The 26,615-nt window shown below is 40.2% G+C and overlaps 1 protein-coding gene across 1 annotated transcript in view; it reads left to right on the forward strand.

The window, feature by feature from the left end:
- Nucleotides 1-26,615, forward strand: part of LOC139729339 (exportin-T-like) — a 115,627-nt gene that overhangs the window by 9,356 nt on the left and 79,656 nt on the right. Inside the window, exon 2 of the mRNA XM_071640266.1 lies at nt 26,221-26,325. Coding sequence (XP_071496367.1) covers nt 26,266-26,325 — 60 coding nt within the window. The 5' untranslated portion in view covers nt 26,221-26,265. The remainder of the gene's footprint in view (nt 1-26,220; nt 26,326-26,615) is intronic.

The raw sequence follows: 26,615 nt of genomic DNA on the forward strand, positions 1-26,615 counted from the left end.
CACTCCAAGGCGTTCGACACAATTGATCATGAAATATTACTGTACAAACTGTCTCATTACGGGATTCGTGGCAGCGCCTTGGAGTGGTTCAGAGATTACCTCACAAATCGATCACAATTTGTACACATTAATGATTCTGATTCAAGCACAGCAAATATAACGTGTGGTGTTCCACAAGGCTCCCTTTTGGGACCACTTCTTTTTATTGTGTACATAAATGATTTGCCCAGGTCGTCAGCACTCCTTTCTTTCCTCTTGTTTGCGGACGATTCAAGTCTTTTTTTGACGCACAAAAATCCTACTGAGTTACTTGATATGCTTAACTCTGAGTTGAATCACGTCAATGATTGGATTCAAAGTAACAAACTATCTCTAAATCTAAACAAAACTAATTTTATGGTGTTTAGTAATACAATCACTTGTTTACCTGGCTCAATTTCAATCACAGGAGTAAACTTACAACAGACAAATTCAGTTGAATTTCTTGGTCTTTTAATTGATTGTAAATTATCTTGGCAGGAACAAACAAATCATTTATGTAAGTTATTATCAAGAAATTTGGGTGTTATACAGAAGCTTAAGCATGTTTTCCCCACATATATATTACGTACCTTATATTCGACTTTGTTATTGCCGTATCTTCATTATAGCATACTGGCCTGGGGGAATTGTTCCAAAATACGCCTGGAGTCTATCTTTAGAATACAAAAGCGAGCTGTAAGGATTATCAATTGTACCAATTATTTAGCACCGACAAGCCCTCTGTTCAAAAGTAATAACCTCTTAAAGATTTTTGATATATATTTTTACTCCCTTGGGATATTTATGTACCAGTTAACTAAAGACGAATTACCTTATGCTTTCACTCCCATGTTTGTAAAAAATAAAGTTATACATTCCTACCCTACAAGACAGGAAAATTCATTTCACTTTTCTCCCGTGAGAACTGCATTTGCTCTTAAAACAATAGTACATACAGGTCCAACATTCTGGAATAGCCTTGACTCCGACATTATTGAATCGTTGTCATTGAACTGTTTTAAACGTAAACTAAAAAAATCCCTTGTGCAGGCTTATATCTAATAATACAATTCAAACATGCAATTTTATTTGAACTCCCTCTTCTTTATCAGATTCGTTGTTTATCATATGTATTCCATGGTTGCCTTTTGTTTGTTTTTTACTGAGTCATTTATGTCAAGGCTATTCCTGAATTAATGAATCATTATGTATCATGTGCGTTTTTGCGCATTCTTACAGTTACGTAACTGTGTTGCTCGGGTGACAAGGAGTCTTGTTAACGCGTTACAGGTGGCTACTTTGTATTTCGCTATGCTTTCGTATATTTTATTCCTTTCCTTTGCTCTTTTTGCTCTCTTTTCTTTTACGTCCCTTTCCTTCCTTTCATAGTTTTCGTTTCTAGGTTGTTTAAGAAGACCAACACTTTCATATATACAGGGACCTATACATTACAAGCTTTGCTTTTTAGTAGGTCCCCACATTTCATGTTTGTTAAATTGTCTTCTCTTGTATTTTTTGTAATTTACGACGCTATGTTCAATCTTATGTTCAATCGATCGTATCATGTTTGATGTTTTGAAATGTGGAACAATAAAATCAAATCAAATCAAACAATATTTGAATTAATATCATATTTCAATGCATGTAAAATACGGTCTTTCTTTCTTCATGCTATGTTTTGTACACTGACACTCTTTGTTGAAAATGGAAATAAATGAAATGAAAATGAAAAATTACCGGACGAGAAACACATATTACTTTCATTTTGACGATCCTTGAAAAAATAGTAAGATATCAAATAGTAAGGACCTCCCTCATCGCCTTGCTCAAAAAACCCGGACGAGAAACTACTTTCTTTTTTTACTTGGCCTAATAATAAACTTAGTAAATTGTAAAAGATTTTAGAGTATTGAACGTGAAATTGCACTTTAATTGTTATTAAACAGTTACCAAACGGTTTGGCACAGACAGAGCTTGGCCTTGGAGTTGCCGAGGAGGGCACAAACAAAAGTATGACTTTATTGTAGGAGCTGATGTCAAGACTTTTTATCTTTTGTCCTCGGAAGAAGATAGTTTGGTGACTTTTTTTCAGTTACAAACAGAATGGGCAGATGCTAAGCACATAGCTGTCCATACACAGCAACATATCAGGAAGGAATGTCCCTTATCTAACATTATAAACAACACCGTTGGTCAAGTACACAATATTTTAACATTATGCGTACACTTTATGATCTTACTTTGATATCCCCGTTTTCCCCGTTTCGAAATAAGAATGTCATTTTCTTTTTCTACAGAATTAATTCATGAGAAGTTAAGGTTACAGCATCATTCCCATCAAGAACAAGCTGAAGGAAAGTCATTGAGCAGTAATTCTGGATGTTAATTGCATGACAACAGGTGCAAGCTATGCTTCATGACGCCGTGACACTGGTACTGAGAGCCGCCGGGAAAGCCGACATTCGTGAGGAGCAAGCCGAACATGCGAACATGAATTGAGAGTAGTCCAACTTGCATGAACATGTGCCCTTCAACATCAATTTCTAAAACTGCTGTCGTGTTCTGTCCACCAAGATCATTCCCTAAATCAAAGAGAAGAACAAATACTATGATTAATGTGTACAACAAAAGTAACTCGGCAGTTTAGAGTGTAGTGGGCAGAATTATACATGAAATAAACACATCTGCACACTAAAAGGTATCTTGCCGAAGTACAGTGTACTGACGTTAGAACAAAGTCTTTGGGATCGGCAGTTTTGTTTCGTTGTATCAAAATTTTGTGTACAACAACACAAACAAAAAAAACCAACACTCAAATATGTGATTATCGACTACTCATAATATGCTAAAAAGCAATATTAAATGCAATCCTATCACTTTAATTTCATTGATATTGTACATTTAATAGAGAAAGTTGTTTGTACTTCATGCTTAGTTTGAAATCACATCAAAGTAGTTGAGGATTCGAGTACTATTCTAAAGGTTCGTTGTTCCTAATGTCCGTTGTACTATAAAAGGTTTGCCGTTTCGACGGGTAGTCGGTTTTACGGCTCGCTATTCCCAAGGTTCGTAACGGTTGTTCAAAAGGTTCTTTTTTAAATGAAAAGGAAATTTATGGTTTGTTATTCTGAAAGTCCATTAATCCGAAATGAAGTATCATTCGATTTTTCCGAAGGTTTGTTCATCTTCAATGAAAGGTTCTTTTATATATGAAAAGGAAATTTAAGGTTTGCTATGCTGAAAGTCCATTAATCCAAAATGAAGTACCGGTATCATTCGTTTTTTCCGAAGGTTTGTTCATCCGTCAATGAGAAAATGTTAGTTATTTCATTTCGTTTATCATAAAATGGAAATAAGGTTCATTGTTCATAAAAAAGATCGTTCATCCTTAAATGAAAACGGTTCATTATCCGAAGACTTGTTGATCTAAAAACGATGATGTATGTTTTTGTTAGCAGTCCTATAATCACCTCTTCATTTTCGGAGTCACAAACGATTTTCATTTCCGATTAACTAACCTTGAAACACAAAGATTCCAAATATTTTTAGGTTAAGGAACATTCGTAATAGCGAATCTTATTTCATTTTCGGATTACTGAACGCAAGGAAAAATGAATCTTCGCAGTAACGTCATATGCCATACAATGTCGCAATGACGGACAGTAGTTTATTTCGGATTTGCAACGAACATCTAGGTACACTGCAAACAGAATTTGTGTGTTTTGGAATTACGAACCTTCGGAAAAAACGATCGTTATTTCATTTCGGATTATCTTATAATATGGCCTAATGCAAGTTCCCTGAAACGCAGAGCGATTTCTATTTAAACCCACAAAAATGTGATGCGTTCTTCAACAAAGAGACGCTCGCTAAATTTTTCTTATGCTGAAGTCATACTGTATATCGTAAGCGTCCCGCATTTCGTTATAGGGCCTTATAGAATAAATTTCGTTCATTTTTCTTTTTCAATGTCGCCCGGAAATTACTTCGTTCAATCGAAAATTTAGCTATAAACGTTTTACTTTTGAGTGACTCAATGATGTTTATTTTTAGATCTTAATTTTTTCATGTGCTTCGACGTTGTAACAATATGTCGTTCGTGGTAACGCAAGTGCACCGTATCAGCTCCTCTTGCCAACGCAACATGCAGAATCATTGTTGAGCATTAACCCGTTGAGGACGAGTCCCGAGTATACTCGGGCAGGTGTCTACGGGAAACGCGTGTTGTAGCAAAATCAAACCGTCCTCAACGGGTTAATAATGATTCAGGGAAGAGTGGAGAGCCTATTTCAGGGCTACCATTATCCTACACATCGTACGATCTTACCTTGCTCAACTTCCATTGTGCTGTTGGGATCTGTGCCATAAGACAAGGAAAGAAAATATATCCAAAACTGTTAAGAAATGTTCCAGTTTCACAGAGAGAAATACAAATATGCAGTGTGATATTAATACTGAATTAGATTGGTAGCAATATATCAATGTTACTTTTATGTGTAACGTTGCTTACCTTGTTCGTTTTGGCCTTCATTACGCAACTCCTTCATTTCCTGAATGTGAACATCGCATCAGTTCTTGGAGGTCATCTTTATGAAATTAACAGATGTAGTTTGGTTAGTATACATGTACTTGCATCTAGATTCAAACAGAATTGATGTGGCACACGTGTAACACTTCTAAAGAAGTACGCATGTAATCTGTTTCTGCTTATGATGCGCTTATGATGCAATAACCAATAAAACAAATGTGATATCATCATTCACTGACCAATTAATGAAGCATGCGTGTGGGCCATCATGTGAGAAGTTCTGGTAACTTTTCTTACCATAGCACATGGCCTCTCCCCTCACTTGACTCCACGATGACGGGCGTGCTACCGCCGGACCTACAGGTGAGAGCTCACCCTCGAGTCATAGATATTACAATGATTCATAAAATGTTTGGTTAAACTATCAGCACTGCATACTCTATAACTGTAGTGAGACCAGTCTTTAAAATTGCTGCAGTACTCGCTTACGGGAGCCATTTTCAAGTTTATTTTATAAATCATTTGATTATAAGGATTTTAAAAATGGGAATATCATTTAGATGCGATCGAAAGAAGTATCTTTGATAATTTCGTTTCCACTGTTTCACAATTATTTTTTTCGTTTGTTTTTGTTTTGTTTTGTTTATAGAGTTTTGTTTCTAGTTTTATTCAACCGTTCCTTGAATATTAAAGCACTTCCCGTTTTGTTTGTGATTATTTAAATGCCCGTGTGTATGCATACATTATACATGGGAAACTAGCGTCGGCAGCTGCGCACGTGCAGTCGGACATACATTACTAGTAAGTAGTTTTCAACACAACGATGTGTTCACAACGGGATTTGTAGGTACCGGCATACAGTCGCCAAACCAGACAATCGGAAATCGGAATATTAATTAACAATAATTAGAATTAATATTTTATCAATAAGAAATATTCATACCGTTCAAATTTGCCATAATTCCACTGCAAAGTGCATTGGTGACTTCGTAGGTGTGTTAAGTTGCTCCATGATGCGTGTACATGTATTGCCATTGACAGCACAGCGACTTTCACATTTCGCGCGATAAATCCACGGGAAGACGGACAACCCACAAAAGTAGACGGTGAACTAGGGGTATTTGTACACGAGGAATCCGTTTATCGCATGTAGAACGTGCGGTTCGGTACCCCTAAGCCCGCAAAGCCCCGAGGAAAAAGTTCGTCCGCGAAAAAGCTACCGATCCCGATTTTCGCGGACGCGATTTGTCCGCGTTTACGAAGATACCCTCGTTTGTGCGGACGATCCGCATTCTCGGACCAGCACCCCTACTGATTACTATAGTAATACTGATCATGATAGTGATGGGATGGAACATTTGCATGCATCCCATTGACCACTGATGGTGACCGTACACTACACAGTGTGTTACTGCATCATATTTGCACTGTCCTCAACAAGTACATCTAACTTTTTACAGTACAGACCACAGTTGCATTCACTGCACACACATAAATATTGACACAAGATTTTACCAGAGATGCCAAAATCAGATAGCAGCTCAAAAGCTCAGCGTGAGATTTTGCATGTGATCCATGACATTGAAGGCTTGAGTAAAAGCTTGTAAGGCGTGTGAACGCGAGAAATCCCCAGTGGTGCGAGTTTCACACTAGATGGCATGAGACTTGGTACAGTGTACATGTAGGTCAGCATTACTGCAGCAGCAAATGCAGATACTTGTTGAACCATCAGTCACATGTGAACAGATCTACTATGCATGCATACATTTTCAATTGAATTGTATTTAACAACCCCATATCTATAAAAATGTAACACATGGCCGGCGCCCCCCCCCCCCCACTTTTTTTGCACCATACAAATTGTACAAAGAAATACATAAGGTGTTAGCACTTTGCCCCCCCCCCCACTTTTTTAAACCCAGAAGTGGGTAAGTGGTACTAGAAAGAGATAGAGATCTTGAAGTGTGAGGGCAATAAGGCTATGTTTTTGCGCTGAAGACCTTTTTTTTCTTTTCTTTTCTTTTCTTGTCAGCTAAAGAAACCCGAAAGTGGAAGATGAAGATGAGCTGAGGACCTTTTTTTTTTTTGGGGGGGGGGGGGGGGATTGTTAGCTGAAGAAACCCAGAAGTGGATTTTTTTTTTTTTTTGGCTTGTTAGCTCATGAAACCTGGAAGTGTGCCCCCCCCCCCCCCCCCCACTTTTGAAAATGCTCCGCTGGCCCTGTAAATTTATTTGATGACTAAAGCATGCATAAACAATATTCCATATTAGACCAAATCGTACTGTCATAATCTTCATCCAGTTTATCAGTTTTTCATTGAATGCATGTTGAGCAAGTTGTTCACTTTTATTTGAGACTCATCTTTTGGTATCCAATGCACTGTGAGAATTATTTGTAATTATGCCTGAATATCCTTCACTTCCTAGACATAGGTAATCCTAATATTACTAAAGGGCATGCCTACCCGTTGGAAAATTATTTCTGCCCCTACTCTTTTTTCCCCTTCTCCATGCATTATGATAGCAGTGAAACAAAAGAACATATCGTCACTGGCATGTCAAGACCTCGCATATTCTACAAAATGTCGAATGTTCAGGAGAGCCAAAAAATATGGCAGCCAAAGCACTATAGCAAATGGGATAGCCTTTCCTTTGACATGCCGCAGTAGCGTCATTTTTGGAATAAGACAGTTCGGATTTGGACAGGACATCACTTTGACCATTAATCCAAAAAAGTCATTTTCACCAAAATTTCAGATAAAGGTCTTGTCACCCCAGCAAAGATATGATAATGTAATTGAATGAAAAGTAGTATTATGCTCAATAAACGTACACGCAGTTAGTAAAAATGAAGTCCTCCCAGATGCAGCACCTAATTTGAATTTTGGGATTTGGGCAGAGGTTTTCGTCTCTCAGCAAATCAAGCGTGTGAACAAATCTGCACATAGGCACTACACACCAGTGACCAGGGTCTTTGCACTTTGTTCCTCTTCTTCTCTGTGGGCAATGTAAAAGTGTAGACTATGCAAGTGTGTTCATGTCTCACTATAATTGAATTTAAAGTTTATGAAGGTCACGTGTACATTAAGCATTGTGGGATAAATATGTAAAGTAGTAATTTTGATAAGCCACATAAAATTTACCTACTGTGACTTTCGTTCAGAGAGTAATTTCTTTGCAAGAGAGAAAAAAAAAGTTTTAATGGCTGAAAAGATTAAATTGGCAAGGGGAATGGAACCACCCATGCAGGGGATCCAGCAAGAAGTAGAATACGCTGTATACTTCAAAACAAGCAAACAAACACCTGGCTGCCACAGGCTGTGTATGATTCAGTCCTCTGAGGTAAATACACCTCTGCTCAAACACAGGGCCCAAGTGTCATTGAGCTATCAGTGATTATAGCCTTTTGAAGTACTACTGTCAGTATTCAGTTGTACTCCATTTAATAGTCTTTTTTTAAAAAGTCCACTTAATTTGGGAAGTATCATTTCTTCTTTGATTACACTCGTTGAATACATTTCATTGATGGCAGCCAGCTACACACGTACATTGTTAGTAATAACTTCAGTATCACTTCTTGGACTTGATAGTTGCGCATCATTGATTGTGCTGTGGTACATCGATATGTACACTAGGCACACTTAGCTTTGAAGAGACTAACAAACAATTTAAAAAAAGTAGTCCAAAGATTTATTTGTTCTCCATTTCTAAATATATAGGTGATGAAAGCTGCGATTGGTGCATCACCAGAGTGATGCGTATCCCATAAAAATCATTCATCCTTTGACCTGATTGTCATTGAACTCACAGCCATGCTATGACTTGAATTTTCCTTCATTATCCCATTGAATTCTTTTAGTGAAAGTATGTTAAACTCTTTATGTAACAACGTTTCTACGAGAACAGCTCAACTTTCCAGATGTAAACGAGATGGACTGAACTGCACTGGAGTTCTTCTATGCTCTGTGAAAATTAAGAGTGTTGTTTTTCCCCTTGTCAAAGCTGCTGTGAAAGTTGAGATGGCAAGGTTTATTTAGTGGTTGTTGCTAAGGGTATGCTGCCCTCTCAGTTGTAGGAGCATCCATGTCTCTCAGTGATGCCACCACTGGAAAACGTCATGTTAGACCTGCCCTGGCTAAGAGCGCTTGTCGATGAGAGGAATATTACTGAAGTAGCAGCTCGGCATTAGTCATCCATATGTAATCTGAGCACACTTTTATCACTTTATTTCCCGCTCAAGCAGCTGTTTTTCTGTTACCCTGCGATACTTATTAGTAACGATTATGTGTCAGCTAGCCTAATTAAAATCATCCTCTTTTGCCACTGGGTTTTTTTTTTCCTTCATATTCTGTCCACCCTCTCTCCCACCCTTCCAGTGCTTAAAAATATAAATGTGGATTGAGTGATGCAACAAATTAGTGGAACACATCCGTGAAAGTTTGAGGAAAATTGGACAATCAATTCAAAAGTTATGAATTTGTAGAGTTTTGATGCCGTCATCGCTGGATATACATGACATCATTCTGGACAATGTGATAAAAGAAAATATAACAAGAATTCCACAGAATTTTAATTTTTCATGAAATGTACAAATACCAACATCTTGTTGCAGACACATTGTAGTGTGCTACAGGTGTATGTACAATGTATGTCCCTCTTCTTTCTGAAAGAGGTAATTCAAGTGCTCTTTCATTATGAAAATATGTTGAATCTTCTTTATATTGTAGTCCACAATGACATCATGAACCTTAGTAGTCTCCCTAACCAGTGATGACAGCACCGGAATTAAAAAACTTTATGGGCAATTCCGCGGTTAGTAACGTTACATTTAAAGAAATTTGATATTTATTTTTACTACTAAATCACCATTTATTAATTTCAAGTCAAAATTATGTTAAAACATGTTCATCCTTCCCAGGTCTATGATATAGAAAAGAATGAGTACAATCAAATAAATATTAGAATTGCTATGGCAACTAAAAGGGCTGGTTAGTAACGTTACGAAAAAAGGACATGACAAAAAAAATCAATGTCTTGTAACAAAAAGTGTTCAAAATTTCAAGTTACTTCAAACAAAGTGTTGCATTAATTTCAATTACTGCATCATGACAAATGTTCACACAAATATTTTTAGCAGTTCAACCGATAATTCATTAACTGGACCCCCAAATGCATGGTTAGTAACGTTGCGCAATGCAGTTGTGCAGTGACAGGCCAGTTATCGTGTTTGCGAAGAGTTGATAAACGCAACTATTTTGGAAGCCGTTTCTAAAGGACTTTGGAAATGGCTTTGGAAACGGCTTTGGAAATGGCTTTTGAAAGCCGTTTAAACAGGGGAAAGATGATAAACGCAGCCCAAGAGAGTGTCCAAAATGATAAAGATGGATTGATATTTGCATTTCATTGGTTGGTTGGTGATTCTTTTTTGTGTGTCCACACATACAACAATAGTAAGAATTATTTGTTTTCACATCACATTACCAGTTGATTTTTGAAACAGTCAATTTGGGATGTGTGTGTTTGAGTGGGCCTTTTGATGGTCTCATGATGGGCAAATTTTTGGATTATTGACCACTTGAAGCTACACAATACAGCTTGGGTTAGGTATACATAAACTTTGTATCATCAACAAGGAAGTGGTATACGTATGTACATGTATTTCTCATTTGTGCTAACTTCAAAGCTAACAAAAACATTGGGGAAGCTACAAAGTACAAAATGATAAGTGATTTTGTGTGTGGTGTACTGTTCACAGGCACTGTGTGAGGCTAATTATCGCAAGGTTTGCCGAAAATAGATCTTAATATTTTTTTTTCCATACTTAACATTTTTGCGTTGCATTGCAAAAATTTGTTTTGGATAAGCATTTTTTGGGGGTCCACATGTATGAAAGGGCCTATCAGTATTTGCTAAAATATACACTGTAGAAGCAGTATCAGTATGAGATGTGAATCATTTTGTTCAAGATTTGGTTTTTTGAATATAATTTTGCGTCAGATCAATTCTAAGTTCATCAAAATTTTTATTGACATATCCATGCAAATCACTCCTAAAAATGGATTACTGTAAAGCCAGAAATGTTCACAGCATTAGACTTAAAATGCAAATTGTTACTGGCATTCAATGCATTGTGTAGAAAAAAAAAAATCACCTGCACTTTACTGTCACAATGCTATGCTCGCAAAAGGTTTGTGCATGCAAGAATTTCTTGGTTTACAGTACCGGTACTTCAAATAGGAAACTTTAAATACCGGTGTACTATAAAAGATGATATATTCGCGGCATGAATTTTTTGCGAATTGGAGCTGACAGCCTTTTCGTGGCATGAAATTTTCGCGAAATGCCACTGGCGTTAATGCATATAATGTAAACATGGACTTTCGCGTGCATTTTAATTTCGCAAATCTTGGCGCTCGCGAAATTAAAGTGCACGCGAAAATTCCTTGTTTTACAGTATACTACTAGGATAATTTAAAGATACCAAGCACATGCCATTTGTTTGTCTGACTCGTGATTGACAAGTTGTCTGGTGAATTCTGAAGCTCTGTATGAATGCGGTTATTTCAAAGTGACCAACAGCTATCCGCGATGAGGAAAGCTAAGGGACACTTGCCAAAGCTCGCTCCGTCACCTGTTGCTGGACATTCCTGCGGACACCCAGGAATCCAATCTGGGATCATGAGCTCTCCGAAATCCCAGCAGCAGCAGCAGCTCATCTGCTGCAGTGACCGCCTGGCCTGGTCGTTGACCAGGGTTCAGCTGACCATTACCCAACTGACCATGTACTGTCAGGGAGTCAATTATCGTGTTACCATGTTCTTCATGGCTCATTACTTCATCAAGTCAAGAAGGTCATTGAAAGTGACATGGAATAATTGAACATGTGTGTTGGATCTTGTTTTTTTTTTTCCCTCACTTTGCAGTTTTGTTTTGTTTCTAACAAAAACCATGCTACAGAATGTTTTAGAAAGAATATGCATAGTGTATTTGACACTGGAAGCATTATAGGGAGAGGATGTTAAAAAAAGAGAGGAAAAAAGGAAATTCTTCTTTCCCCGAATGCCCATAATGTGGTTATAAAGTGTCATACACATTCATCAGGCAAAAATTATCTATGCACTCATTGTGCATGCTCATTGATGAGTTAGCAGGCAAGTGGGCAGGTGGACAAGCAAGTGTAGCACCCTGACAGTAGTTCAGGTGCTCTACTTCGAGTCAAGAGTAAAGATCCAGAGGGCACATGCAGCTCTGACAGTGTGTTTCTAATGATAGTTGACCCTTGCTTGAATTCGCACGAAAATTTGTGACCAAGAACATACAATACATACATAGTAGGTCATTTGCATATACATATAGGCCTTTACAATATGAAAGTGCTACATTTAAGATTTTTGAGCTGTAAGTTATCCATATTTATTTCAAGGAAAATATGCATTATGTATAATAAGGCATAATCTGTTTGTGAGGCAGAAATTATTTTAACCCTGATCATTCTATCAATGGATGATGTTCAGGTTTTTAGGAAGAGACTGGTGAGCCAAGTCCAGAGTTATTGCTCTACCCCACTCCTAATCCCACCCTACCGCCCTTCTTAACAACTGTAGACAACTGCCTGTCACTAGCTTTGCCCACCATACCATGCCGTCTTTAAATAAACAGCCAGCTCGCAATGTAAAGCCTGGAATTTTGTGCTCATCTGCTGCGATACCCAGCACAAGGTAGGCTGATGTCACGCATTGTCTGAAACCGAACGTTAATCACGAATTTCCTGTGTCCTCCGCGAGTCCGCCGTCGTAGGCCTCCCATATGCGGCTCGTCACCCCGCCACCAGGGCCAGTGAGTTTTTTTGGCTCACTTCAACAAGTCGTGATGGGAAAGTTACAGTTTTGAACATTCACCCCACAATGTGTGTTCACCACAGGAGGCGGGGAGTGGGTTGTGTGCACCTAGCCTTCCCTCAAGACCTCTGTGCATGAGCAAAAAATTACTGTAATGAAAATCACAAGGCTAATTGCATTAATTTCAGTGAGAAAGATGGATGAAGTGCCTGTGTCTGCTATGCCTGACTGGTACGGATGTAAAAATCAGTATTTTCTCTCAAGTGAAATGCCTCTGTAACTGAGGAGAATAATGACAAACGGCTTGACGGGAAGATAGTTTCATAGTAATTATATTACATGACATGAATTTTCATCATTCATTGAATCCCTAATCAGAATATAATGTATAAAATACATGACATGAATTTTTACCAGTCATGGAATCCCTAGTCAGAACATACATTTAAGTTTTTGAAAATTATGTTTCCTGTGTTTCTTTGTTTTTGTTTTAATGCTGTTGAGCTCAGACATTGTAGTTACATGTACAATTCCATCAGGGGAGGGAGGCGGGCTTTTTAAAAATATATTTGTTGCTAGAGATGAATTTTGATGGTTGTTTTTCATCTTAATGGAAGTATGTTTATCAAAGTTTCCCATTTGAAGCTGCGAGAGCCAAATTTGTTAGTATTTTAGCGGCAGGGTGCAAAGCCATTTAAGGTCAATATATAATGAGAATTTTTTTTTTTTTCACAAATCTAAGCTGTGTTTGCTTCTGCCAAGAGGGCAAAAGCAGTCTCGGAAAGGCTGCTGTAGAACTAGAAAACAAACTTTATAACTCGACAGTGTGTAGGTGTGGGCATATAGCCAAATATTCACAGAGTGCATCAGTGAGAGATTAAATGCAGAGACTTGAGTCATCAAAATGGCACGAGAGAAAAAGGAATATTTGGCATTTTATTTTCCTCCTTGACCTTCAACTAGCTAGTTACAACTACATGTAACTTACACTCTTTTTTTTTCTTCCTTTGCAAGAATATATCAGTATTTATTTAAGGAATTTCAAGTAAAAATACAGCCTGGCCTTTTTACAGAGGTCTGTTGTAAAGCCAGACCACCTGACCAGTTAAAAGGTGCAAAAAAGGGTGATTACACAATATTTGTAAGTAGGTGGGGTCACTGCCACTGAGTAGATATACAATGTATTCTCCCTTCAATATTCTCTTGATGACAGTATTCTTTTCCCCCCAAAGCCTTATACTGTACTTCTTGCAAGTTCATGGCTGGTCTGATATACATTGTACAATACATTGTATTTCCATCAATTAATTGCAATTTGTTTGAATCTTTGTGAGCAGTATTAGAGTGTTGTATGTGATGAGGATAGATGAGCCCTCCTATCTGTCAGAGTATCTTGGCCACATCATTATGAGTGCATGCACCCCATAAAGCAACAGATAACTTCTTTTGCAGTAAAAACATTCAGTTTTGTGTGCCATTCCCAGCCCTTGCAAACAGATGAATAACAGGTTCCCACGGCAATGCCTGGAGGAAACGTCCATTACCGCGATAGATTTTGTTACAACATTCCGACTCTTAGAATCCAAATCTGGATCTGGCTCGGCAGCGATCGGGTTTGACGCAAGCTCCCCACTCGCGAGCTGCTGAGAAATCCCTGCTGCCTCGAACGGAGCACCGTGGTGGTCTGATGCTAGACCTGGATGTCAGATCAGTAACAGTGGGGATGGGAGAGGAATAGAGGAAAGAAAGGGCTCATGTGGCACAGAATGACACATATCTTCATGCAAATGCAGCCTCAATAGTCGGCCACCCTCAAGCTCTGTAATACATGTACTCCAATGAGAAGCAGATGGCTGAATGTTTCATTGAAATAACATTTTGATTGAGAGAGGGATAGTGAAGAGAGAATGAAAGTCCATGGTGAGTGATTTCTATGGTGTGTCAGGGTTTGGTCACAGTGATGCACTTTCAAGGTCGGCACTTGACAATTTGCAGCCTGTCGTCATCGAACATTATGAAGAATTCAGCCAGAGATGTCCATGTGCGATTGCATTACATTTACAAAAAGTTAAGAGTCAGAGTTGATGGCATTCTGTATGCACTGTATATTTCGCGAGGCTTATATTTTCGTGAATTTTGCGAGTCACATGCTATTCGGGAATTTAACAGCACCAAATTACATGTATCCACTGACCTTGACATGAATGCGACGTGCATGAGTACATGTCTCCATTACTGTACTCTATGATCACAAATTTACACACTCAAATGAAAATTGTCAGGAAGCCGTAATTTTTGAAAAATTAGACTCAATGTATGGCTTATAGTGCAATATTTGATAATGTTTCCAGTAGACCACTGTGTGGCGCTTTGGGAATTGGGACTGAACGCACCCTCTTGATACATGTACCTGTTTAATGTTAAAACTTCTCCCATTAGTTTCCTTGTACCATGCTCTTTGATATATAACTCATTACAATCACTTTTGATGTCCCACTCTTACGATGTCTGCCCTTGTGTCGTGCCTGTTTTTATTGTTTTCAAACAGTTTCATTTTCTGATGATGTGCATTGTCCTTGCCTGACCCCAATTTTTGTTGTTATTCATTCATACATGTACGTAGCAATCCAACTTGGTGTAATAGCAAGATGTTCTTATTAAATGGGATGTCATCATGTTTGATGTCCCTGTAATGAGTCAGTGTTTTGTGTTGCCAGTTGATTTTCCTGCGTACTGTCCTTTGGTTCTACTGTATACTAGTAGTGATATTCCCATTTATTTATATTCCCCATTTATTTATATTCCCCATTTGGTGATAGTGTACACACCGCTGAGTGATACAGAACTTTTTGTTCAGCATTAGAACTTTATTTGATGACTGTCAAGTGACTCTTTAGTCAGGAGTACTGGTACCATCTTTGTAAGTCCATAAGCCTGCCGCACACTTCACGACCTGAGGTTGTACGACCTTCCGACTATGAGATCAGGTCATGTGACCAAGCAACGCACGCTACGTAGTATGCAACCTAACCTTAGGACCTGCAACCTACCTCCCACGCGCTTAAGCACACAGCGCACATGCAGCTAGCAGCTAGGTAGCTAGTCATAAATGCACGACCACTTGAAAAACATTCAACATGCCAAAACCTTGCGATCAGGTCGTGCGACCTTGTCCTACGACCTGACACTTTGATGTGTTTGGTCATGTCAAATTGACAGTCGGAAGGTCGAATGACCTCAGGTCGTGTAGCATGTGGCGGGCTTTAGATGTCCCTGTGTGCTATATGATGTCTTTCGATTGATGCTGACTTTGGATGCGTCAATGCATGATGTCATTTAGTGGTTTCCTTTTTGATATTGAGTGATGCATGATACCCAGTCCTCTGTCCTCGTTTGTTGACCTTGTTTCACAGCTCATTTAGTGCATCCCCATTTTGATGTCTTTTCTAAATATATCCTTGTTTCACACTTCTTGTTTGTTTTCAGTTGACGTCTGTACTGTATGTGACCGCCCAGCTCAAAACCCTAAAAACAGTAGGCCGAAATGAATTTCCACTTTCCTACTTTAAAGGGGTAGTATAGTTTTGGTTGAGATGAGGGTTTCAGATTTTAACTTTTTGCGAGATGAGTAGAAACCACTTTGTTATGAAGTATTAGAGAGCATACAATTCTGTAAAGAAGAAATCAAAGTTTTTTTGATAATATTCAGTTTTGAAATTTCTGAGATATCAAAAAAGTAAAACAAAGACAGTGGTGGATCCAGGGGGAGCGCACCAGGTGCCCCCTCTTTATCTTTTGCCAAAACAAAAGAAATAAAAAGAAAAAATGGGGGGCGTGCGCGCCCCTTTAATTTTGTAAAGGTGCCCTCTCTTTACGGAATTCCTGGATCCGCCCCTGAAAGAGGTCCTAATATTAACCAATTTTCATCAAATAAACTTTGAATTTACATGTATCTGAGAATTGTATGCTCTTTCATATTTCCTATATTCAAGAGGTTTCTCATCATCTCACAAAAAAAGTTGGAAACCTGAAGACCCATCTCAACCAAAACTATACCCTCACTTTAAAAGAGTAAAGTCTAAACTTGAAAATGATACACCAAGAAAAAAAGCATCTTCATATACACAATCTCCTATTGTCACAAATGTACACACTAGTAGTTATGTACATGTATGATGTACTGTATGCATGGTTGTTTTAATGTGTATGTACACAGGTTGACCAGATTAATGGAGAACATTCTATGTGGTATAGATATAGTACATACAGGCTGACCAGATAAGTGGAGAATTTTCTAGGTGGTATACAATGTAGCTATACAGTACATGCATGTAGCAGGAAATACATTATAGCTCACTCAATCTAGAATGATTTCACCCATTCCAGAAAGTTCTGGGAAGTGCTAACATATTTGGCTGAGTGAGGCACTGTCCCTGTAGCCCAATGTGATTGGTAGTTATTCTTGGCAATGATGTTTTGTACATAGTTAGGCAGTGAGTCATCCAAGTTTCCTGGAACTTAGACTGGCTAGTAGGTTGGAGAGAGTTATAGAATGTGCTAGAAGGGGGTGAATGGATAGTATATAAGCCAGAGAAATTCTGCAGTAGGCAGAGTACCCAACACCTCTGCTCTGAGAGTTACGTCACTTCTGGCTCTGAAGCGACTTGTTATAGTCAGTCCTGTGTTACCTGCTGACCTGTTATGTTTGTGGAGATAAGGCCTGGGAGACATTTTGCCTGCAGATAATTAATTTGCCTACATTGGAGAGAGACTCCATTTTTATGTCAATGGACATTGCTACGGCAAAGCTGTGGTGGGCTGGATTCTTAGCTGGACATTATTATGTGAATCATCATTCAACGCATCAACTGGACGTGGTCGTCACAACGTTTGGATTCTGCACGTTTCGCCGTGGACATATATCGTGGATTTTACCCCGGATCTATACCGTGGACTATCGTAACCTGCGCCTCTGGAGTTACGTCAGAGGAATCATTCATCGGTGCATCAAGGATCATTCGTCTGTGCATCGAACATCGTATTTGGACACTTTCAAAGGATTATTTAATACGTGTAAGTGATTCCACTACCTATTTATAACTGTTTCTATTGATCATTATTGTACTGATGTGACGCCAATTACCAGTCTGTACCCACAATATCACTGTTAATAAACAGCCTGAACATCAGTTGATTGTTTCTTTTGTGCGATCATTCTCAGAGTGATTTTGGTCGTAACAAAATTGGGGGCTTGTCCGGGAAGTGAATTTAAAGCCAAAAGTTTGAATTTGGAACGTTCCGGAATCCAGAATATTGGTACAGACAAAATACCAGTTGAGTTGATTGTTCAATTGTATATTGTGTGTAATACATTGTGACAATGTCAATCAGTACAATGGATGTTCAGGCATTTGTTCAGAGGACAGATTTGTCCCTCAAAGATTTGCAAAGGTTACGCAAATGTGATTTGACTGCTGTTGCACAGCATTTAAATGTTGATGTTCCACAAGGTGCTAGAAAGGCAGAGATTCTTGACTTAGTAGCTGGTCACATGGAGCTCAAAGAAGAAATTGACACTTCAGATCAAGCTCACATTTCAGATCAAACACGGCTTGAGCTAGCTAGATTGGAAATAGAGAAAGAGAAGATGAGATCAGAAAGAGAGCAAAGGGTTAGGGAAATGGAAATGCAGGAAAGGAAAAAACAAAGAGAAATGGAAATGAAGAAATTCGAAATGGAGCAGCAAATGAAATTGCGTGAGATGGAATTGACTCATGCACACGCTGTTGGAAATCGTGAAAGGGCTCCTTCTGATTTTGATTTGGCAAAGAACATTCGATTGGTGCCAAAGTTTGAAGAAAGCAGAGTTGATGCATATTTTGTGTCATTTGAGAAGGTGGCTAACAGTTTGAACTGGCCACAGGAATTTTGGCCCTTGCTCCTTCAAAGTGTGTTTGTCGGCAAAGCAGCCGATGTGTACTCATCTCTCTCAAAAGAGCAATCACGTGACTATGCTACAGTCAAGAAAGCAGTGTTGAATGCTTATGAGTTGGTGCCAGAGGCATATAGACACAAGTTCAGAAATTCGTACCGCAGACCAGGCCAGACACATGTTGAGTTTGCTCGTGAAAAAGAAATGATGTTTGATAGGTGGTACAGATCCCTGAAGGTGGATCAGGATTTTGAAAACCTACGTGAGGTTGTTCTCTTGGAAGAATTCAAAAAGAGTGTTGCTTTCAGTGTGAGGTCACATTTGGATGATCACAAAGTGACAAGTTTGCATAAAGCAGCCTTGATGGCTGATGAGTATGAGCTGACCCACAGAAATGACAACAGACCACCTTTCAGGAATTTCTCTGGAAATAAGAGAGACAAAAATCAGTCGAGCAGTCCAAAGAATGCTGGTTCTGAAAAAGGCACGAGTTCTGAAACTTCATCTGCACCAAAGCCTCAATCTGACAAAGGGTCCAGTACAAGTGCAAATGTCATCAAATGTTTTCACTGTAACAAGACAGGGCATGTAAAGTCACAGTGTTGGAAGTTGCAAAACAAAACAAAGAAGGACTTGGGATTTGTCATGTCAAAAAGTGTCCTACCCGAAAACAGTGTCCCGTTCAGTGAAACACAGGCCATTGAAAGTCAATCTCCCAAATTCAAAGATAGGATGAAGCAGGTGGATGAGAGCTATCATAGCTTTTTGTTTGATGGTGAGGTGACCCCATGTACTTCTGGTGAGGCAGGTAAGCCAGTGGTCATCCTGCGGGATACGGGGGCCTCTCAGTCATTGATGGTGGATGGTGGTATGACTTTTCCACCAGATAGTGCAGTGAATGCAAAAGTCTTGATTCAGACTGTTGATGGCAGTTATATGTCAGTGCCACTGTATAGAGTGGATTTGAAGTGTGACCTAGTTTCTGGTCCTGTCACTGTTGGAGTTGTTCCTGAGTTGCCCATGGCAGGCATTGACTTTTTGTTGGGGAATGACTTGGCTGGGGACAAGGTGGTTGCGTCTCCAGTTGTTTCGGATAAACCAGTGGTGGTTGCTGAAACTGAGCAGTTGCAGGAGGAGTTTCCTGGGATTTTCCCAGACTGTGTTGTGACTAGGTCTCAGGCTCGTAGAGCTGTTCAAGATGATGCGGATTGTGTTGATGTGGAGGAGAATTCCGGTGTTTGGTTGGCAGAAACCTTTTTCAAGGATTTGAATGATGGGGTTGCTGTATTAGGCTCCGAGGCTAACAGTGATGGGCTGTTTAGCAAGTCTTCCTTGGTTGAAGCACAGCAGGCAGACTCTGAGTTGAAAGGCTTGTCTCAGACGGCGTGTTCTGAGGCTGAGGCTGAAAAGGTCCCTGAGTGCTATTATGTCAAAGATGGCATTTTGATGAGGAAGTGGAGACCTCCCCATAGGCCAGCTGATGAGGACTGGACGGTGGTCCGTCAAGTTGTTGTCCCTCCTAGTTACCGCGGTGAGATCTTGAGGATTGCTCACGAGTTACCTGTTGGCGGCCATTTAGGCGTCAGAAAGACAAAGGATCGGATCATGAGGCATTTCTATTGGCCAGGGTTGAATGTGGATGTGGCTGAGTTTTGTAAGACTTGTCACACATGTCAGGTGGCTGGTAAACCACAGCATTCAGTGAAACCGGCGCCATTGATTCCGATTCCTGCGTTTGAAGAACCATTCAGTCGGGTTCTAGTCGACTGTGTTGGACCTTTGCCTAGGACTAGGTCGGGTCATAAGTACCTCTTGACAATCATGGATATGTCTACACGGTTTCCAGAGGCTATCCCATTGCGAAATATCACTGCTAAGACTGTGGTAGATGCTCTAGTGCAGTTTTTCACTAGGTATGGGTTGCCCAAGGAAGTGCAGTCTGACCAAGGGTCAAATTTCATGTCAGGCATATTTCAAGAGGTGATGTATCGTTTGGGTGTGAAGCAGCTGAAGTCATCAGCTTATCATCCCCAGTCCCAAGGTGCGTTGGAGCGCTACCACCAGACCCTAAAGACAATGATTAGGGCATTTTGTGAGGAGTATCCCGAGGATTGGGATAAGGGCATCCCTTTCCTGCTGTTCGCAACGAGGGACTCCCCAAATGAGTCGACGGGTTTCAGCCCATTTGAATTGGTGTACGGTCATGAAGTTAGGGGCCCACTGAAGCTCATCAAAGAGAAATTCATGACTGAGGATGATGAGGTCCACCTACTTGACTATGTGTCAAAGTTTCGTGAAAGGCTTTCAAAGGCTTGTGAGGTAGCTAGGGAACACTTGAAAGTGTCACAAGACTCTATGAAGAGAAAGGCAGACAAAAATGCCAAAGCCCGAACTTTCAACCCAGGTGACAAAGTTCTTGTACTGCTGCCCATACAAGGTGAACCACTGAAAGCCAAGTTCAGTGGCCCATACAGTGTCAAAAAGAAACTCAATGATGTGAACTATGTGATCAGTACGCCAGACAGACGAAAAGATCAGAGGGTGTGTCACATAAACATGCTGAAAGAGTACTATGAGAGAAAGGCTAGTCAGCCGGTAGGCGTAGCTCAGGTGGTAGAAGTAGATGAAGAGGGAGAAGCTCAAGATGAGAATGGAAGTGAGCCCTCTAGTGCCAGGTTGTCTAACTCAGAGATGTTAGGGAAAGTAGATGAGGTACTGAACTACCTACCTGAAAATCAGAGGAAAGATGTGACTAGTCTGTTACATGAGTACAAAGAACTGTGTAAAGACAAACCAGGCTGCACCCCTCTGGCTGTACATGATGTTGATGTAGGAGATGCTGACCCTATCAAGCAAAACCCTTACAGGTTAAACCCGAGCAAACTGCAAAAAGTAAGGGAAGAGGTTCAATACATGCTAGACAATGACATAATAGAACCGAGTAAAAGCAGTTGGAGCTCCCCAATCGTCATGGTGCCCAAGCCGGATGGGTCTCAAAGATTCTGTATAGATTACAGAAAGGTGAATGCCATGACGAAAACAGACTCTTTCCCCATTCCCAGACTAGAAGACTGCATTGACAGGGTCGGAAATTCTGCATATGTCAGTAAGATAGACCTTCTAAAGGGATACTGGCAAGTGCCCTTGACCGACAAAGCCAGAGAGATTTCTGCCTTTGCTACACCAGATGGCTTGTTCCAATGCAAAGTAATGCCATTCGGCATGAAAAATGCTCCGGCCACCTTCCAACGGCTGACAAACCAAATCATTGCTGGACTTGACCACTGTGTAGTATACATTGATGACATCCTAGTGTACAGTGACACGTGGGAGGAGCACATTACACACTTGCGGCAACTTTTTGATCGACTCAGGGAGGCTGGATTGGTGATTAATCTGGCAAAGAGTGAATTTGCAAAGGCCAAAGTGGTGTATCTCGGGCATGTAGTCGGTCAGGGACAAGTATTGCCAAGAGAAGCCAAGGTAGAGGCTATACTAGGCTTTCCCATCCCCCAATCCAAGAAGGAGTTGCTCAGATTTCTGGGCATGGCTGGTTTCTACAGGAAATTTGTACCAAATTTCAGCACTGTAGTCACCCGCCTAACAAACCTGCTGAAGGGCAAGGCAAAGTACACCTGGACTGATGAGTGTCAAAGAGCCTTCGAGAAACTAAAGGCAGTCCTTGCTAATGAGCCTGTTTTGGCAGCTCCTGACTTCGCAAAGCCATTCAAGGTGGCAATAGATGCTAGCGATGTGGGAGTGGGAGCGGTTTTGCTCCAAGAAGATGAAGAAGGCACTGAACGACCAGTTAGCTACTTCTCCAAAAAATTGAACACATACCAGAAGAAGTACTCCACAATTGAGAAGGAGGCTCTCAGTCTCATCCTTGCCCTCCAGCAATACGAATTGTACTTGACAAATAGCAAAGGGGAGATCACGGTCTATACTGACCACAACCCCTTGGTCTTTTTAGACCGGTTCAAAATGAAGAACAACAGGTTGTTCAGATGGAGCATGATGACGCAGCCATATGCACTCAAAATCAAACATGTGGCAGGTAAAAAACAATGTAATTGCAGACGCTCTGTCAAGAGTGTAACATGAAGAGAGTATCAAAGGTGAAAAGTTTTCACCGCATATCATTTCCAGTGTATGTGTTAAGCATATTCATTAATGTGTGCAAAACAGTTTGATATGATTGTATAAGCTCCGAGAATCCAAGCAATATCATTGTAAATAGTATCCATGAAAAGAGAACATGGAAATTGGAATTAATACAGCTATCCAAAAGGCATGTGATAGTATGTGATTATTGTAGCTTGACTTGGACTTTACCTCACATTCATTGTAAATAATAATGAGAAATTGTGAAGGTATTTAAAAAGAAACCCTTGCTACGGCAAGGCTTTCTTTTTCCCATGGGGGATGGTGTCACAAATGTACACACTAGTAGTTATGTACATGTATGATGTACTGTATGCATGGTTGTTTTAATGTGTATGTACACAGGTTGACCAGATTAATGGAGAACATTCTATGTGGTATAGATATAGTACATACAGGCTGACCAGATAAGTGGAGAATTTTCTAGGTGGTATACAATGTAGCTATACAGTACATGCATGTAGCAGGAAATACATTATAGCTCACTCAATCTAGAATGATTTCACCCATTCCAGAAAGTTCTGGGAAGTGCTAACATATTTGGCTGAGTGAGGCACTGTCCCTGTAGCCCAATGTGATTGGTAGTTATTCTTGGCAATGATGTTTTGTACATAGTTAGGCAGTGAGTCATCCAAGTTTCCTGGAACTTAGACTGGCTAGTAGGTTGGAGAGAGTTATAGAATGTGCTAGAAGGGGGTGAATGGATAGTATATAAGCCAGAGAAATTCTGCAGTAGGCAGAGTACCCAACACCTCTGCTCTGAGAGTTACGTCACTTCTGGCTCTGAAGCGACTTGTTATAGTCAGTCCTGTGTTACCTGCTGACCTGTTATGTTTGTGGAGATAAGGCCTGGGAGACATTTTGCCTGCAGATAATTAATTTGCCTACATTGGAGAGAGACTCCATTTTTATGTCAATGGACATTGCTACGGCAAAGCTGTGGTGGGCTGGATTCTTAGCTGGACATTATTATGTGAATCATCATTCAACGCATCAACTGGACGTGGTCGTCACAACGTTTGGATTCTGCACGTTTCGCCGTGGACATATATCGTGGATTTTACCCCGGATCTATACCGTGGACTATCGTAACCTGCGCCTCTGGAGTTACGTCAGAGGAATCATTCATCGGTGCATCAAGGATCATTCGTCTGTGCATCGAACATCGTATTTGGACACTTTCAAAGGATTATTTAATACGTGTAAGTGATTCCACTACCTATTTATAACTGTTTCTATTGATCATTATTGTACTGATGTGACGCCAATTACCAGTCTTTACCCACAATATCACTGTTAATAAACAGCCTGAACATCAGTTGATTGTTTCTTTTGTGCGATCATTCTCAGAGTGATTTTGGTCGTAACACTATATGTGTCTTTTTATGGCTCACAGAAAAACAAAAGATTACTGTATAATATCCATCAGAGGTTACAATGAGGCTGTTAAGTAGCGAGGGAATGTGTGGAAAGTGCATGATCAAGACGAGACAGGTGATGGGTAGAGTCAACTTGCGGGCAACTTGTCACTTGTTGTGCGTCAATTTTGTGAGTCTTGTTTGCGCCTGACTGTAGTCATCGTTCTTCGTGTTCATCACCAGTGAAATTCACAGCGCAAGTCAGGATCCCATATGTTTACCCATATCTATTATGTGCTGAAGTGCACCATATACAAGCGCGCCATATGAACATTGTACCAGGATCAAGAGCGGAGGGCCCCCACCCCGGTGGGGTGAGACGCGTCCCCGCCCTCAGACAACAGTCCTTCCCACAGACAGCCAAGAGCACAACTGTCCAGGCAACCCTTGCAACATTCTTGGAACTCATGGCTGGAAAGTCGTGAAAGAATGTGCAGAATGAGGCGACTGCGTGGCACCAGCCGCACCAGCAAGCGTGCCGGCTAATCTGTCATCGCGACATGTAACAGTTGTGTAATGACAGATTTTTCAGTTGTAAATTAACCAGTAGCCATCCCGTACTGATCATGTCTTGCGCTTCCTTATCCCACACTCAAGTGCCAGAAGCAGTGACGAATAATAGTGTCTGTTGTCCTTACAAAGTTACATCAACCTTGCAATAGAGAGAGAGAAAAAAAAAAGATATGGCAGAGAGTAGAGAATAAAATGATAATTTAGTGTCATGGCCGGTTACTTCCAGAATTCTATGTAGACAAAGTGTCCTGGGGCTCCTCTGGAAAGAGACTAAAGCCAAAAGAACGGGGGTAGAGATATTGGCACTTGTTTCTCTTCCACTGACTACAGTTCGGTGCTCGTCACCAGTAAAGCATTTTAGAGGAATTTTATGAATCACTGAAGAAGATACCATTCCGTAAAAGTTGCTCATCCTCCAAAATATATGACCCTTTGGGAAAAAGCCAACATGGATTATGCCGGATATGGAGGCCCCCTTTTTAGGCATTCATATTATCTTCTTTGATATTAACTTGAGTTGGATACAATACTGGAAAATAATGGAAGATTTCAAAAGTTTTAGGTTTTTGTTTTGAATTGTTTTATGGTGGAGGGGATTCAATGTCTCTATTTTGTTTTGTTTGATGGATGTGTTGATTAAGTCAGATAATGGGCAGTCCTAGAGTAATCAGTTTGTGAACATAATATCTAGGTACCACACAACGAAATTTGCCGTGGTATAATGTGGCTGATCACTTCCAGTGATTTCCTGGAGTCAACGGGGTTGAACGGACTTCCGTTGGTTAGGAAGATGTGCATCACCATGGAAGATTGGTTCTCACAGTCGTTAAACTTGTAGCTGAGTTTCCTGGCATTGGAGAGAATGGAGGGGGGGGGGGGGAGGATCTTGGCTCTTGTCCTACATACTGTATGGTGTGGAAAAGAAGTGGTCAGCTCTGACAGGTAAACAGTGTCCATACAGTGTGTTCTCCAAAATGTGTCAGTTCATACAGGAGAAAGAGGATGCCAGTATACCAAGAATCCATCCCATGTGTGATACAATGTATACTATGTCTGCTTTGTAGGTTGTTGCTGCTGGGGTCTTGTGCGGTGTGAATATGGCCTCTGCGGTTGTGAGTTTGGTGTGTGCACATGACAATCATATTCCATATGCATTCTCCCCTAGTTGAAATGCAAGCATCTGTGAATTTTGCTGTGTCTGCCATTGCAGGTTGACGGGCAGATTCTTTTTTTCTCTACATCAGCATATGAGATGTTAAAGGAAATCACTTCTGTCCTTTCCTTTCTGTATTTAAAATACCAGTGTACAAGTTTGTTCGGAGCATAAAGCATGCTGATTGGAAAATACTAGTACGTGAAGATGAAATCACTCTGCGAGTTAGGTGTCAGTAATCAGTGAGTAGTGCCTGGTACAGGAACCCATAAATGTTTATTACTTATTCCCCAAAGAAGAAAAGCTGACACTGAATTCTTCAAGCATCATGATTTTGCTGGAATCTTCATTGAAATGTACTAAACATTTCTAAAGAAGCACAGTTATCTTAAAAAAGAGTACCCACTGTAAAACATGTCTGATTAGAAGAGTATACTGCCTTTAAAGGGTACATAAAAAATCTCAAATAACAGCAGAAGGTCGGTAATGTAGTATGACTGTTTTGTTGTTGTTTTTTGAGCACAAATACAAAACTGTATATCTTTGCCTGTATGGTCTTTTCAATCTATGAGTAGGAACCATTGTCTCTTTAAACGACACAGTTTCTCTCTCATCTCTCTATTTTTCTCCCATATTCTCCCCACCACCTGCAGCTGGTTTTGAGATGAGCTGACCTACAGGGACCCAGTGCAGGCGAGATGGACCAGCAAGCACTAGAAGGACTGGGATCCTTCGCGAGTGCAGCAGACAGGGACCGGGTAAGGAGATGATGTGATCTGGACGGGACTGGGGCGGCCTTTCGCCCCTTTAAAGCCTTACAAACCAATTCATCTAACATCCTGGAGGAAGTGAAAATGAGGACTGAGCAAGAAATTGTCCTTTCCATATTCCTTGTGGACAAGAGCAATGTTGTATTTTATTGACTGTTGATGTTAGGGAAGTTCAAGTAAATGTCAAACAAGCTAACAAAATGACAAAGTGGGTGGGAGATGTCTGAAGGAATTGCCGGTATCAAAAGTGAGTGGAAGGAAATTTGAAATGGGAAAAA

This window comes from Diadema antillarum, unplaced genomic scaffold, assembly GCF_040938485.1.
Source record: "Diadema antillarum isolate AM-2024a unplaced genomic scaffold, OU_Dant_1.0 seq00000234_RagTag, whole genome shotgun sequence".
Classification (NCBI taxonomy): domain Eukaryota; kingdom Metazoa; phylum Echinodermata; class Echinoidea; order Diadematoida; family Diadematidae; genus Diadema; species Diadema antillarum.